The sequence below is a fragment of the Phodopus roborovskii genome, unplaced genomic scaffold (assembly GCF_943737965.1).
Source record: "Phodopus roborovskii unplaced genomic scaffold, PHOROB, whole genome shotgun sequence".
NCBI classification, from domain to species: domain Eukaryota; kingdom Metazoa; phylum Chordata; class Mammalia; order Rodentia; family Cricetidae; genus Phodopus; species Phodopus roborovskii.
The window spans coordinates 5068033-5082198 of NW_026126459.1; the positions used below are offsets into that span (position 1 = coordinate 5068033).

The following is a 14166-nucleotide window of genomic DNA, read 5'->3' on the forward strand; positions in this document are numbered from 1 at the left end:
ACGATCTGGAGAGGCTGGAGAGCCTATTGAGCCTGCAGCACTCAGATAATAAATACCTCAAAGCAGACGGGGTGGGGCCCGTGACAGCTCTTAGACTAGATACGGAACTGAGAGACTACAAGACATTATCAGTGCAACTGTGAGTCTGAACCTAAGAGGCCCTGTAAACCAACAAGTCCAAACTGTCCCCTCACGTTAACAAACACTGCCATCACAGATCAGCAGGGTCCTCTCAGTTGTGATTTAAGTAAACTTGCATCAGTCCCCCTGAATTATTCTTTAGAACCAGGGTGGTGGCATATACTGTAGACTAAGAAGGCTGGAGCACAAGTGCCAAGGCCCAGCTCTGGAGGCCATCATTCTGGGCAACACAGTGAGACTCAGCTTTAAGGAAAAAAAAAATTTTCATAAAAGATAATATGCTCTATCTTAGAAAATACCCAGGTGCTGAAGAAATGGTTCAGTTGGTAGTGTTTGCCATGTACACATGAGGACCTGAGCTGGGATCTCCAGGGCCCACATAGAAAGCCAGGTACAGTGGTGTGCACTTAGGAATCCCAGTGTTAGGGAGAGAGATGGGAGGGTCCCTGGAGTTCACTGGTCACCCAGCCTAACTGAATCAGTAATGTCTAGGCTCAGTGAGATACCCAATCTCAAAAATAAGGTAGAGAATAATTGAGAAAAGGCACCCAGAAGTGACCTCTGACCTCTACACATACACACCAGAACACATACAAGAGAGAAAGAAAACAAAGGAAAGGGAAGCAAAGGATTCAGTGAACTGCCGAGGAACCAGGAAGAGAGAAAGGCAGCTTCAAGGGGCTGGAGTTTCTTTGTAATGCTTCAGACTCACACACTTTTGGGATCTTAGCACCCAGTTCCTCTCACTGGGTGGTCCAGGCTGGCTTCAAACTCACAGCACATCTTCTGTCTCAGCCTCTTGCATGCAAGGATTACAGATGAGCCACCACACTCTGCTCAATTTCATGTCCTTGGAGCATAATCATACTGAAATATCTTCAAGCAACTGATCTCTGGTCTACTTTTTCAAACTTCCATTCCCATCGTAATGTTAAACTCACAAAGAAAGTTCAAGAATAACACAAGGCATTCATGTGTTCAGCACCCAAACTCAGCAGCCATCAGCACTTCTTGGCGTTTGTTTTCTCTCTTTTCTCTCTCATATTCACCTCTTATTATTGTCTCTCCTTCTCCATCTGGAGAGAAAGCCACTGCTGAGCTCCCTAGAAAACACCTAAGACACTTGTCCATGTGGGGTTCACCAGAAGGAGCTCTTAGGAACAAGGTCTGTGAGGAGTGAAGGAGGCAGGGCTGGACTAGAGCAAGATCCTTCTAGAAGCTGTCAGGTTAGACTCTCCTCACAGCTACTGCCATGAAGCAAGAGAGCTAGATCACAGCTAATCAGTGGGTATGCACACCCTCAGGAGGAACCATGACCCTAGGCAAAGAGGCTCTCTTTCCTGCTGTAAGGAATTCCAAGAGAAGGGCAGGGGTGGAGACCTCAGCCACCAATTTCTCAGCAGCACCATGACCTTGGAGGAAAACTTCTAGAAGCCCCACTCTAGAGACACCTCTCTGTTGCTTCTGAAAAATTAAATGAAATGGTTGATAAGATAAGAAGGAAGGGCCCACTATTATCACTGGAGATCTTTAGAGAGGGAGTTAGGGCAAGTTCATGTCAGCCTTTTGTCCATAAATACATGTGATCCAAGTCAAGGCAACCAAGAGGTCTCAAGAACAATAGGAGAATTCACAAACAGTTAAATGCCCGGCTCCAGGGACAGAGAAGTAGTGGCTGAGACAACTGAGTGAAACTGCAGTAGGGGGATCCCCAGTACCCATGCTGGGGAAGTAGCTGACAGGTTGGATGTGTGTCTGACATGGCACCAGCTCAATCCTCAGTAAGCATATGGGAACACACACATACACACACAGAGCCACGCGCACACACAGACAATGGCTCTGAAGTTGTCGTAAATTATATTCTCTCACAAAATTTCCTTTCATAGCTGTTGTTTCTATCATAATGCTGTAAGGCTGACATCATGAACAGTGCTTCTTGGCCTTACACATTTCCTCTACTTCCCTAGAAAATTCTTCTGTGTCTACTTTTCTGTCCATCGCTCTCCCCCTTTACACTGATTAGTAGAAATTCTTTATGGACTCTGGACTTAAATCCCTTTTCAGTTATATGTGTTAAGAAATTTCCCATAGACTTCTGAGCCTTTTTCTACTTTCTATATAGTGGGTTTTGTTCTCAAAATCCACTACAAAAAAAAAAAATCCATTAAAAACTGGTCAGAACAAGTGGTGCTGGAACAAACCAGACATATAGATCCCTGTTTCAGAGCAGACTGCTCAGAAATGAATCCACACATTTACGGTCAGTTGAGCGTAACCAGTGCCAAGAACACATGTCGTGGAGAGGACAGATGGGAGCTTCAGTAAGAGGGGTTGGTAAAACCAGACATTCTCAAGCAGAAAACTGAAGTAAGATCCTGCCTTTACTACAATGCAAAATCAACACAAATCAGACTTAAATACAAAAGCAGCAGGAGGAAAGCAAGAGACACTTCCTCACACTGAACTGTTTCTGAGTCTGAGGCCAAAATCAAGGTGTTATCCCAGTAGAATTCCTGTCTGAAGACTGAGGAAGAATTATTTCCAAGGTTATTTAGGTTTTGGTGGAATTAAGTTCCTCTCAGCTGAGGGCTCCATTTCCTTGACAGCTGGTAAGTAGGTCCCATTCACAGCTTCTAGAAGACACTTATATTCCTCACCCCTCATCTTCAGTTCAGTAAAGTGTGTGCTATGTCCTTCTCTGACTTGGAACCTCTCACTTTGTCCTCTGGCACCAGCTGGAGAAAGTGCTACACTTCCCAAGGTCGTGTGATTAGATTAAGTCCACCTAAATATAATGCAGCAATTACAGGTAATTATCCACAGATTCTACCCTCTTGGGGAGATTAGACAGAAACACAGGACACTGGGCTAACAACAGAATATTGCCTATCACCCAGCACCACACATATTTACAATATACACTGTTTCTGGGGCTGAGGGTATAGTTGAGAAGTGAGTGCTTGTGTAGCACTGTGTAGATGGGGCCTGAAGTTCAATCCCCAGAACCACAGAACGGGGGGGGGGGGCAGTTCCTGGCTATGTTGGCAAGTAAGAACCTATTCCCACTATTTTTTTTTTTACATCTAAAAGAGTATTTCTCTATCCTAATATTACAGAAAATACATCTTCCCAATTTTTCTTCTAAACATTTAAAATTTTTGCTTTTATACCTTTAAGTCCAATTTATCTACAATTATTGTGTGCATACAAGATCTGAGACAGAAATCTAATCTCATTAAAGCATTGCAATTATACATGTGATGTGAACTACCATGGATCACAGTGTGTGTGCATTTGTGTGTGTGTGCGTGCACATGTCAGCATAGCATGTATTATTCTTGACTTTTTGATTTTTCCAAATACATTTTATTATCAGCCCATCATGTTCAGTTTTTAAAATCCTTCTGGAAATTTTGATTGTAATTGCACTGAATCAGTAGTTCTCAACTGGAGGCAATTTTGGGCCACAGGGGACATCTGGCCATGTCTGCAGATGTTTTTGATTCTCACAAATAGTAAAGAATGTACCAATGTCATCTGGGGGTTGGGGGGCAAGGCAAATACCTACAATGCATAACAGCCATAAAAGAATCAATCTGTTCAAAACAACAGTGGTACCAAGACAAAAAACAAACAAACAAACAAACAAAAACCCTCACCAACTCTTCAATTTGGAGACAACTGACATACTTGCATTATTCCAATAAGCACGACATGTTTTCCCATTTACACAGGTCTTCCTTAATGTACTTCAATTATGCAATATAATCCAAATATATTGATCTCATACATTCTGGGATTTGTACCTAAGTTACCATGATTTTTAAATTATAAGCAGTATCTTTAAAGATAATGTGTATTGGGCCATCTGCCACCTACCACCAAGATTGACAGCCTGAGTTTAATTCCTGAAACCCACATGGTGAAAGGAAAAAACTGATCCCCAAAAGCTGTCCTCTGTCTGATCTCCATGTGTAAACCATGGCACCTGGATGCCCATACATATGGGACTGGAAAGATAGCTCAGTGTTTAAGAGTATTAATAGCTCTACCAGAGGATTGGGGTTCAATTCCCAGTACTCACATGGCAGCTTACAACCATCTGTAACAACAGTTCCAGGGAATCTGTCCTCTGTGAGAACTGGACAAACGTGGTACACAGACACACATGTAAAATTTTTTACAAACATTCTTGGTAGAATACACTACATATGTTTTGTTTTTACTATTTTTTGTTTGAAATAGTGTATATTTTGATGTTGCTACTACCATCTTACCAAAGCTCTTTTCTTTGTGTGTATTCTGTAGACCTTATCTTGTTTTCTATATGGAACAGTTTGTTTCTTTTATGTATTTAATGCCTTGCATGTGTATGCATGTGTGTTTGTGTGTGTCACTCACCTATGAATGTGTGTGCAGCACATGTATGTATCCACATATATGTGGTGACTAGAGTTCTATACCAAATGTCTTCCTCAATCACTTTCTACCTTTTGGAAGCAGGGTCTCTCACAGACCCTGGAGCTCACTGATTCAGCTACACAGGCTGCCTTAGAGCCATGAGAGGCCATCTCTCCTGTGTCTGCCTCCTCGGTGCTGGGATTACAGGCTTGAGGCAAGCACTTTACCATCTCCAGTGCTTGTTTTACCTTCTGTTGTTTACTGAGATGGCTGGACCCCCAACACAAAGCCAAGTCAGCAGGAAGGCTGGGAGTTACTCTCTCTGCTGGATCTTAAAAGAAACACTTTTTACAGCAAGTGTATGGCAATTTTCATGTCTATTTTTTTTTCTTCTTGTATTCAAACTTAAATTGCATTATGGTCAGGAAAACTGGTTTGCATGATACAGGTTTCTTGAAATACCTGGTGCATTCCATGTACAAATAATTAAAAGGTATGTTTGGAAATTGTCTACCATGATAGTAAGTTCAGTCTCCTTCTGCAGTCCCACCAAAGTTTGCTTCCCAATCTTCGAAGTTACTTCGCTGGGAATATTCACATTAAAAGCTTTTTGCCTTCTGGGGAATTGAACATTTTTTTCATTACCTTTCTTATTCTGTTTGGTCAGATCTTACTATAACTATATTGGTTTGAATTATTTTACATGTATTTATTAGTGTGTGTGTGTGTGTGTGTGTGTGTGTGTGTGTGTGTGTGTGTGACTGTATGAATGTGGAGATCAGAGACAACTTTCAGGAACTGGTTCTCTCCTTCTACATTGTAGGTTCTGGTTGCTAGGCTTAGTGACAGGCATTTTTTCTCATTGAGCCATCATTATCATTATCATTATCATTATCATTATCATTATCATTATTATTATTATTATTATTATTAGTTAGTTAGTTAGTTAGTTAATGATATCTTGTTCTAGCCATCTGCTTTCACCCTCAATGTGAACTTAGACTCACAGCATATGTCTGGAATTTTTTTCCTTCATCTGATAGTCTCTGCCTTCTAAAAGGAGTTCCATCTGCTGATAACTGTCATGATTAATATATCTGAGCTTAATCTTATAAGTTTACTTTTTACATTTCTACTTGATTTAGTGTATGCTTCTTCCATTTGTAAAGATTTTAACTTCTTTCTTATTACATTTTTTTCCTTGTGGGAGTTTGTGCACTCTATTTCTGTTTAGAGCTTGTCCTGGAAAGCTTATCATACATACTCAGCTGTCATTTTTTAACAAAAAAACTAAGCAATACTACTTTATACTGAAAATACTTAATTCTGTATACATTTATTCATCATTCTCTTTTTTCCAATCTTGCTTCTGAAATAATTATTCATCTTTTTGGGCATATATTCTAATTTGCTAAAGTCTTTTTTTTATTTTTCCAAGTTCTTTTTAAAACAAAATCATCCAATTAGTCCTTATAATTTCTTTAAAACTGGTTGTGTGTGATTCTATCCTTTATTTTTATACATGTTTAAAAACGTGTCTGTACAATGTCAGTATCTGACCATCCTTAGGGGACCGATGTGACCCTGGTTTACTGTAATGAAGCTGGCCAGTAAGCTCACTGCTTGACTTCACCTGGTGAAAATCCCAGGGACTCTCTAGTAAGCTGAGGTGGCTTCCCTCTGCAGAGAACTGTTGAGTTCTTGTATTTAGCTCCTGTTGAGGGCCTGCATTCAGCACCTCTAACATTCCTGAGAAGGCATCCAAGACTCTCCTCCATGCTCAAGGCCCAGAGAACACATTGTTTAACCAATGACACCACCAGTGAATCAATCCTAAAGCGCCACTGGTACCAGCTCCCAGTCATGCGGACGTCAGCTCACACATTCTTATTTTCCTTTTTTATTAACATTTGGAAGAAAAAGTCCTTGATGATCCTCACAGTTCTATCTTTTATGACCACTGGTGGTCATGCAACAGAAGGTGCCCTTGGAGTTACTGCTAGAAGCAGGCATTTGAAAAACTTTGATCACAAATTAGCATATGATATATTGGGTTGGTGCACACTTGTAGTTTCATAGCTTGGGAAGCTGAGACAGGAGGACTGAGTTCAAAGTAAACTTGCACTACAGTGAGACCCTGTTCCTCTCCTCCACAAAGGAAAAAAACAAACAAACAAAAACAAACCAAAAAACAAAGACACTGCTCTCAAGCTGTCCATAGCCCTTGTTAGTCACACCTCTATGTGTATGAATGTCTAGAATTATGTTCATCAAGTGCTGATGACTACTTAGGATTGTCACTTAGAAGTGACCAGATCTTCACAATGAGCCTGTATCATTTTACAGGAACAAAGGAGCTTTCCCAAAACAAAGACCAAAGAAAGGCTGACTGGAAGCCAGTATTCTTAGTAAAATCTGTTGGTTTGGGAAGGCAGGAATATAGATTATACGGTTTACATTTACTTTTAAAATGGCAAAGATCAACAGCAGGCCTCATCAGCTTAAGTGTTCCAGTGGCATCCAGTGTGTGTCATGAGTCCCCTCATCTGTTATATATGAGCAGAGGTAAGCAAGCCTCACTCCCCATCAAGGTTGTCAGTACAGACAGTGGCATCCATGGCTCTGGCTGTGACTATAAAGGCAGGATGATGACAACAGCGTAACTGATTCCACAGCCATCATGTACCATTTGCACAGGAATGCTTTCCAGTCACACGATGCTATTACTTCTCCCACTGCCCTTTGAGTACAGAAGAAAGAATACTACAAAGATGACACCTTCCAGAGAGCACCAAGGTGCCAGTGTGGGTAAGCAATGCTTCTGGAGACGGCCCTGGGTGACCCATAGAGCCAGTGCTGGGTTGGAGACACTCTCTGTAGCCTGCTGCTTGCCATCACACAGCAATTAGCCTTCAGTACATCACTTCCTTCAAAATCAAAATCTTCCAAACAAAAACCACCCAAGCAATTGATGAGAATTAAAACTTAGAGGAAACATCCAAGAGTAGGAATAAAAAACAAGAATTGGTGATGTGTAAAGGCTTCTTCAGAGTGCTTTTTTTCCCTTGCTAATTTACCTCGAAACAGTCAGAGCAGCTGTTTCAGCTCTAGGCTTTCTAGTGATGCTCTCAATTTCACATCTTGCTGTAACTAAATAAGGCACTGGCATCTCTAAACTTCTGTGGATGGAAATTTACCTGCATGATGCCATTGCCTACCTTTCTTTCCTCTAACCCAGATGTGGGAGTCATTTTCAGTTTCACCCTTCCTTTTCCAGTATGGTATCCACTTAGCCTGCTGCCTCTCTTTATGGGTACCACCTTCAAACATGACTGTCCTCTCATCTCTCCCGCCCAGAACAGGTCCTGTGGCCAGACTGAAACAATTGTTCCTCACAGTCTCCCTACAACCCCACACTTCCTTCATTTCCACACAAAGCAGTAAGAATTATCTCCCCAAAACAGCTGTTTGCTGTAATAGGAAAGCAAAGTTCTGTGACTAAGCTAAACATCCCTCCTGTTCAAGGCCTGAACTGCTTCCTAGGTGCAAGTTCTAGCAAATTGAAATTTCCAAATACCATCTAATATACCTTTTGTTAATTGCTCAGAAACCCATCAAGTATCTGCCCACACTTCTCTGCATATTCAAATCCAGTTTCTATTCTATTTAGTACGCAGCAGGTCTTACAGGTTCAAACCATCTTCTGCTTGTATTCGTCCCCACTCTGGGTAACATTACTTTACTGTCTCCTCTACTATTCTCCCCTCCTTCTTCTGACTTTTTTTTCCAAACAAACACAGTTGGCACACAGCTATCCAATCTCCCTTGCAACTAGGAGAGTCCATGTGGCTCAGCAACAAGCAACATGTAAACCAAAATGTTAACTGCGACTTAGCAGGATGAGGCATTCACATTTTCAATACATCTTTCTTCCTACTAGCTAGAATGCAGATGTGATGGCTGGCACTCTGATAGCTATGCATCATGAGTTTGGTATAGCAACGAGACAGAGAGAACCTGAAGTTGCTGACATCACAGGAAGCCACATCAGTCCCTAAACACCTATTCCATATTACTACAGAAGGAAAGGAACTCCTGCCACATTTAAGCCACTGGGGTTTCTGTGGCTCCATCTATTGCTGGAGACTTGGGACTACCCACTTTACATGCATCTCTCCATCTTCCTGCTTCCAGTTGCTACTTCCCTTGTCCCACTAAGGGGGCCCTTGCACAATTAACTCTCTCTTTCCTTATTCTTATCCCAAAATGGCTGCTTTATTTCTTCAAGTACAGCTTGAAAATAAACACCTTCATGTGATAGGGGAAGTTTTTCTGTATATTTGTTTCTCTTATTGGTTAATGAATAAAACACTGATTGGCTGATTGGCCAGGCAGGAAGTGATGAAGCTGGGCAGAAACTTGCCACTAGCTAACCATAGAGGTCTGTAGGTCTGTACAGACAGATAGAAAGTGACATAGCTGGGCAGAACCAGGATATAAGCAGGAACAAACAGGGAATCACTCTCTTCTCTGTGGAGATGCTTAGCAGTTGCCATGTGAGTCTCCAAAGAAGTTAGAGGTCCAGCTCCTTCTCTAGTAAGATAAGACCATGTGGAAATACATAGATTAATATAAATGGGTTAATAATTAAGACAGAGCTAGCCAGTAAGAAGTCCTAGCCACAGGCCAACAGTTTCACAATTAATATAGTATCTGTGTGTTTATTTGGGGCTGAGAAGGGTAGTGGAACCAGCTGGGACAAAGAATCTCACTATGTTCATGGAAATGATACTACAGCTAAACTTATTCAACCCAGTTGCTCTTTTCTAAACATAAATGCACATCTATGTATCTAGTATAGGCATCTATGTATCATCTAGTACAGAAACAAAAATAACGCAGTTTCCCTTAACAGGGCTCCATCAGCTTCAGAATCTAAACATGCACTTCAAGCAGTACTTCCCATAGCCTCACTCCTGGAACCTGTTGTAGTGAAGCTGACTTGAGAGCACAGCACATCTCTGATGATGCCACTTCCAGGATGGCAGAAACATGGAATTTGCCTACCATGCCTAGCGCAGAGCCTGAAAGATGGCAGGCCATTCTTGATACATGTGTTCTACTAAATACACTGTAACAAAGCTCCAGGATTTTTTTCCCTTTGAGGTCAGGTCCAGCTGTGTGGCACAGGCTAGCCTCAAACTCTCAGTTCTCCTGACTGGGCCCCTGAGTACTGGGATCTCAGTTGTGGGCCACAACAACAACAACAACAACAAAGTCAAGTTATTCAGAGCTCTTCCTGGTGACTGAGATGTGTCATAACACTGGGAGATGCAACTTGGATTTAAAAAGAACTTACACTATGACTGTGAAGTAACAAACTGGAATTTCCTGTGTGCCTCAAAAACATGGCTCAGAGGCAAGTTACCTTCACAGTGACTTAGGGATTCACTTTGTTAGCTTGCTGTCACAGAAGCCGTGCGTGGTTCATAGCAGGAGCATGTGACCTTCCTGCTCCTTTACCAGGCCACCTGCTTCCCCTCCTCCCAAATGCTATATCTGTCCCCAAATGAAGTCATCACTGTCACTCTGTCCCTGACTGCTTTCCCTTTTGGTAAAGGATGAATTTCCATCTGGCATGTGCATGTGTGTCACTAGGCTTGCCTCTGTCACATAAGCTACATGGTGAAGGAACTTTGACTCCCACACCACTGTTGCTCCTAATTTCTTCTGGCCATTCAAATTTCAAGTGATGAAGCTGAGAAGAAAGTGAGTCAAAGTAGCAGAAAGGGCCTGGGAGATGGCTCCACTGGAAAAGGGCCTTGCATGCAAGCATGAGGGCCTATATCTCACATATTACTTGCAAGTAATCACCCCCACAGAGCTGGACAGAGGGCCAAATGCCAAGGGCCCTAAAGCTGAACTTAGGTTCCTAGCTACTGAGCATGCAGAGCTCCAGAAACCATGTAAAAAACCAGGTGCCACAGCACAATCTGTAATCCCAGCACTGTGTGGGGGAGAGATAAATTGATCCCTGGGGCTCCCTGGTCAGCCACCCTACTTGAATCAACAAGCTGCAAGCTCAGTGAGCTACCCTGTCTCAAAACAAAACAAAACACACATATACACACTTGATGAGGAAGATACTGGCCTTCATCCCTGGCCTCCATATTCACATGTACCCCCAACACGCACATACCTACATGAATGTGTATATACACCACACACACACACACACACACACACACACACACACACACACACAAGCAAGAATGTTAACAGAAAACAGTGAAAGGGGTGAAGAAACTCTAAAGTACTCTTACTGTTTGCCTGAAGATCAGAATGTGGAGCTAGCCACTAGTTAGCCATAGAGGCCAGGCAATGGTGTCACACACCTTTAATCCCAGCACTCCAGAGGCAGAGGCAGGCAGATCTCTGACTGAGTTCAAGGCCACCCTGGGTTACACGAGATTCATTCAGTCTAAAAGAAACAGAGCCAGGTGGTGGTGGCTCACACTTTTAATCCCAGCAATGGGGGAGGGGGTGATCATGAAGATAGGAGTGATGGCTGGGCCGAGAGAGAAATATAAAGTGGGAGGAGACAGAAGGTCAGGGCATTCAGTCTGAGGATTCATAGGGACAAAATTGCCCCTTTGGTCTGAGGATTCAGTAGAAATAAGAACTAAGTGGCTGGCTGCTCTGCTTCTCTGATCTTTCAGAATTAACCCCTATATCTGACTCTGGGGTTTCATTTTTAAGACCAATTAGAATTCCCACTACCAGGTCCCCTGAAAAAGATGCTCCACTACTTCTAGAAGCATTTGGTGTTTGCTGTTATAATTATAGAAACCCTTCTAATGCCTTTCCCCATCAGCGGCCCACAGGCACAAACTGAGTGAATATTTAAGAATGCCTGACAAAGACAGGGAAGGATGATTTTAAGATTGGTTTGTATTAATATTATTGCTGATATTTTCAAGTTTTGGTAAGTCACTGACAATTAGAATTCACTGCTCATGTTGAATTCCTGTAGCCCTTTGGGGTCTTGTTTAACAGATGTCTTGGTGGGTTGGGGCTGCTAACACCACCACAGAATGGGTGAGTCAGAACAACAGAAATCATTTTCAAACAGCTCTGGAAGATGGGAAGTCTGCAACCAGGGTGTCTGCAAGGTTAGGTCCTAAGAAGCCACCTCTTCCTACAGCAGCAGGAGGGTAAGAGAGCTCTCTAGGGTCTCAGGGCTCAAATCTTGTCTGGGGTTCCACCCCTGTGATCTAATCATCTCTCAGAGGCCTCACCTGCAGCTGTCATCACAGTGGGATGTGATGGGGTGGGGGGTGGGGGCAAGCCTCCAGTCTATTGCCATAGATATGGAGGCAATTTCTGAAAAGCCTCAGATGCACTTGCATCCCTGAATTTGGTTGCTTTCAAGAAGCAACTAAGTCAGATTTCATCCGTGTCTTTCATCTCCTAACTGCCCATCTTTATGCACAGCTCATCAGCGGATGCTGGAGAAGCTACAGCAAGATGCCATTCTTTGATGATTCAACAAGATTAACAGGAGAGAGCATTCTATTTCCCTGATAACAGTGTATCTCCCCTGCCCCCCCCCCTACTCCACATCCTTATTTTTAAAGTTCAGTAATCCAGAGCTAAGGTTTTAGGCAAAAGAAAGCCTTACAAAGAATCATTCTAGAATATTTAAATTATGTCAGAATTTTCAAACACATTTAAAGAAACATGCACATGTACCAGGCCCCTAGTCTCAGAAAATAAACCTCCTTAATATTCCAGTTAAGAAAAAATATTAAACTTAATAAAGATGCCAAATAGGATAGTCACTAAGCTAACAGTTTTAGCTGAAAACCATTTTATGTGAATTCAGAAGCAGTGCATTCTGAAACCATCCATACAATTGCCTACTGAATATCCATCCTCCTTTATCTTTGGTCCCTGCAGTATGAAGTCCAATAGTGGGACAGTCCTAATGATACAGTGTTGGTAATGTAAGAGCCTGTTTTGTTTCTAGAAAATTGTTCTCACTGGATACCTATAAAACTTGTAGTACATACTTTTATTGCGTAGATTTGCAATTGTCAGGAGTGAATGCTTCTTTTCAGAGGTTAGGCTTTCAGGGATGAGGACAGAATCACACGGTGCAGGTGAGTTCCCTGGGGCAGGTAATCTTGTGGGAAACATCATGGAGTAGGAGGTCCGCTGTCTCGTCCAACTCGCCACTTCCCTCTCTTTAAAAAGCAGCTGCTCATCCATCAGCAGAGTTATGATTTGCTTAGACTTCTCCCGGATATAGCGACCTGAAAAACAGCCAAGAATTTTCTTTAAAGTGGATTAAAACACTAATTAATTTTACTCTAAATAAAATTAAGGCAAAGTTGAAGTGTAGCAAAGTGGAAAGACAAGTAGAAGACTGTTGGTGAACACATTCCTCTCCGTGTTCACTAAGCAAACAAATCATCAATACTTGATGAAACTGCATCTTATCTGGCATTACACTTTTCATTTTAAATGCATTATTGGATTTTTCTTTGGAAAGCCATCCATACTCTGCAGTAAATCCACTAACACAGGCACACAAGAAAGGTTTGAGCATGAAGTTAAGGAACTTGCTCAGGGGGTAATATGCTTGCTGTGGGAGCATGAGACTCTTTGAGTTCAGATCCCTAGAAGACACAAAAAGTCTAGAGGTGGCAATGTGTGCCTATAACCCCAATGCTGCGGGGCCTAGAAAGAAGGGTCCAGAGACTCACTGATCAGCCAATCCAACCAAACTGGCAAGCTCTAGATTACAAGAAAGATGCTGCCTCAAAAAAGTAAGGTGAAGAAGCAGCTGAGGAAAGCACCCTGATGTCAACCTCTGGCCCCCACATGCACCTACAGATGAGCAAGTGTATACACAAAGGCTCATTTCTCTGCTCTCATCTCTTCACCATTTCTTCCTTTCAAATTTATTTTTCTAAATGCATCAAACTCTGTTCTAAACAGCCTTAATTTCTGGTGTACACTCACAGGCCCTAACTGAAGAGGCCTGGTGTGTGCTGGACCACTCAGTGTCATATGAAAGGCACTGGCTAGGACTTTGGCCCTTTGTCGTGATGTCAGGCACTCCCTTTCCCTGGGAACAGGGGCACAGCTCAGATTTGGAGATGAGGAAATTGCATCTTCCATTTGCAACCCCAGGAGCTCGCCTCCTCTCCTTTCTCCTCCATCATACCCTACCCGGCAGCCCTGAGCCTCTTGCCAACAACACAGAACTCTGCACAGCTGTTGCTTCTCCCAGGAACTCTGCTTGGCTGGATCCCTGACTCATCTGGTCTCTCCTCAGTTACCACCTCCTCAGAGCAGCTTTCCTCCTGCTGCCCTCTGAAGAAGCCCCGCCCCATCATTCCAATTCTCATCCTGCTTTGCTTCTTCTGTGGCTTCTGTCACTACCTACTATCACCCGTGTGTGCATATGCTTGCTGTTTGTTTCCTTACCTACAATATAAACCCCGTGAGAGAAGTCCCACTACAGACACTGATGGCACATAACATACATTCAATAAATATTTACTGAGTGAATGAATCAAGAAAGAAACATCATCAAAAAGTTTCAAATGTTCT

The 14166-nt window shown here is 42.5% G+C and overlaps 1 protein-coding gene across 2 annotated transcripts in view; it reads right to left on the reverse strand.

Moving 5' to 3' along the window:
* The window catches only part of Enthd1 (ENTH domain containing 1), a 108684-nt gene that overhangs the window by 71851 nt on the left and 22667 nt on the right, over positions 1–14166 (reverse strand). For both annotated transcript variants that reach the window (XM_051189409.1, XM_051189408.1), the window contains exon 2: positions 12618–12860. In XM_051189409.1, the coding sequence (XP_051045366.1) occupies positions 12618–12860 (243 nt within the window). The remainder of the gene's footprint in view (positions 1–12617; positions 12861–14166) is intronic.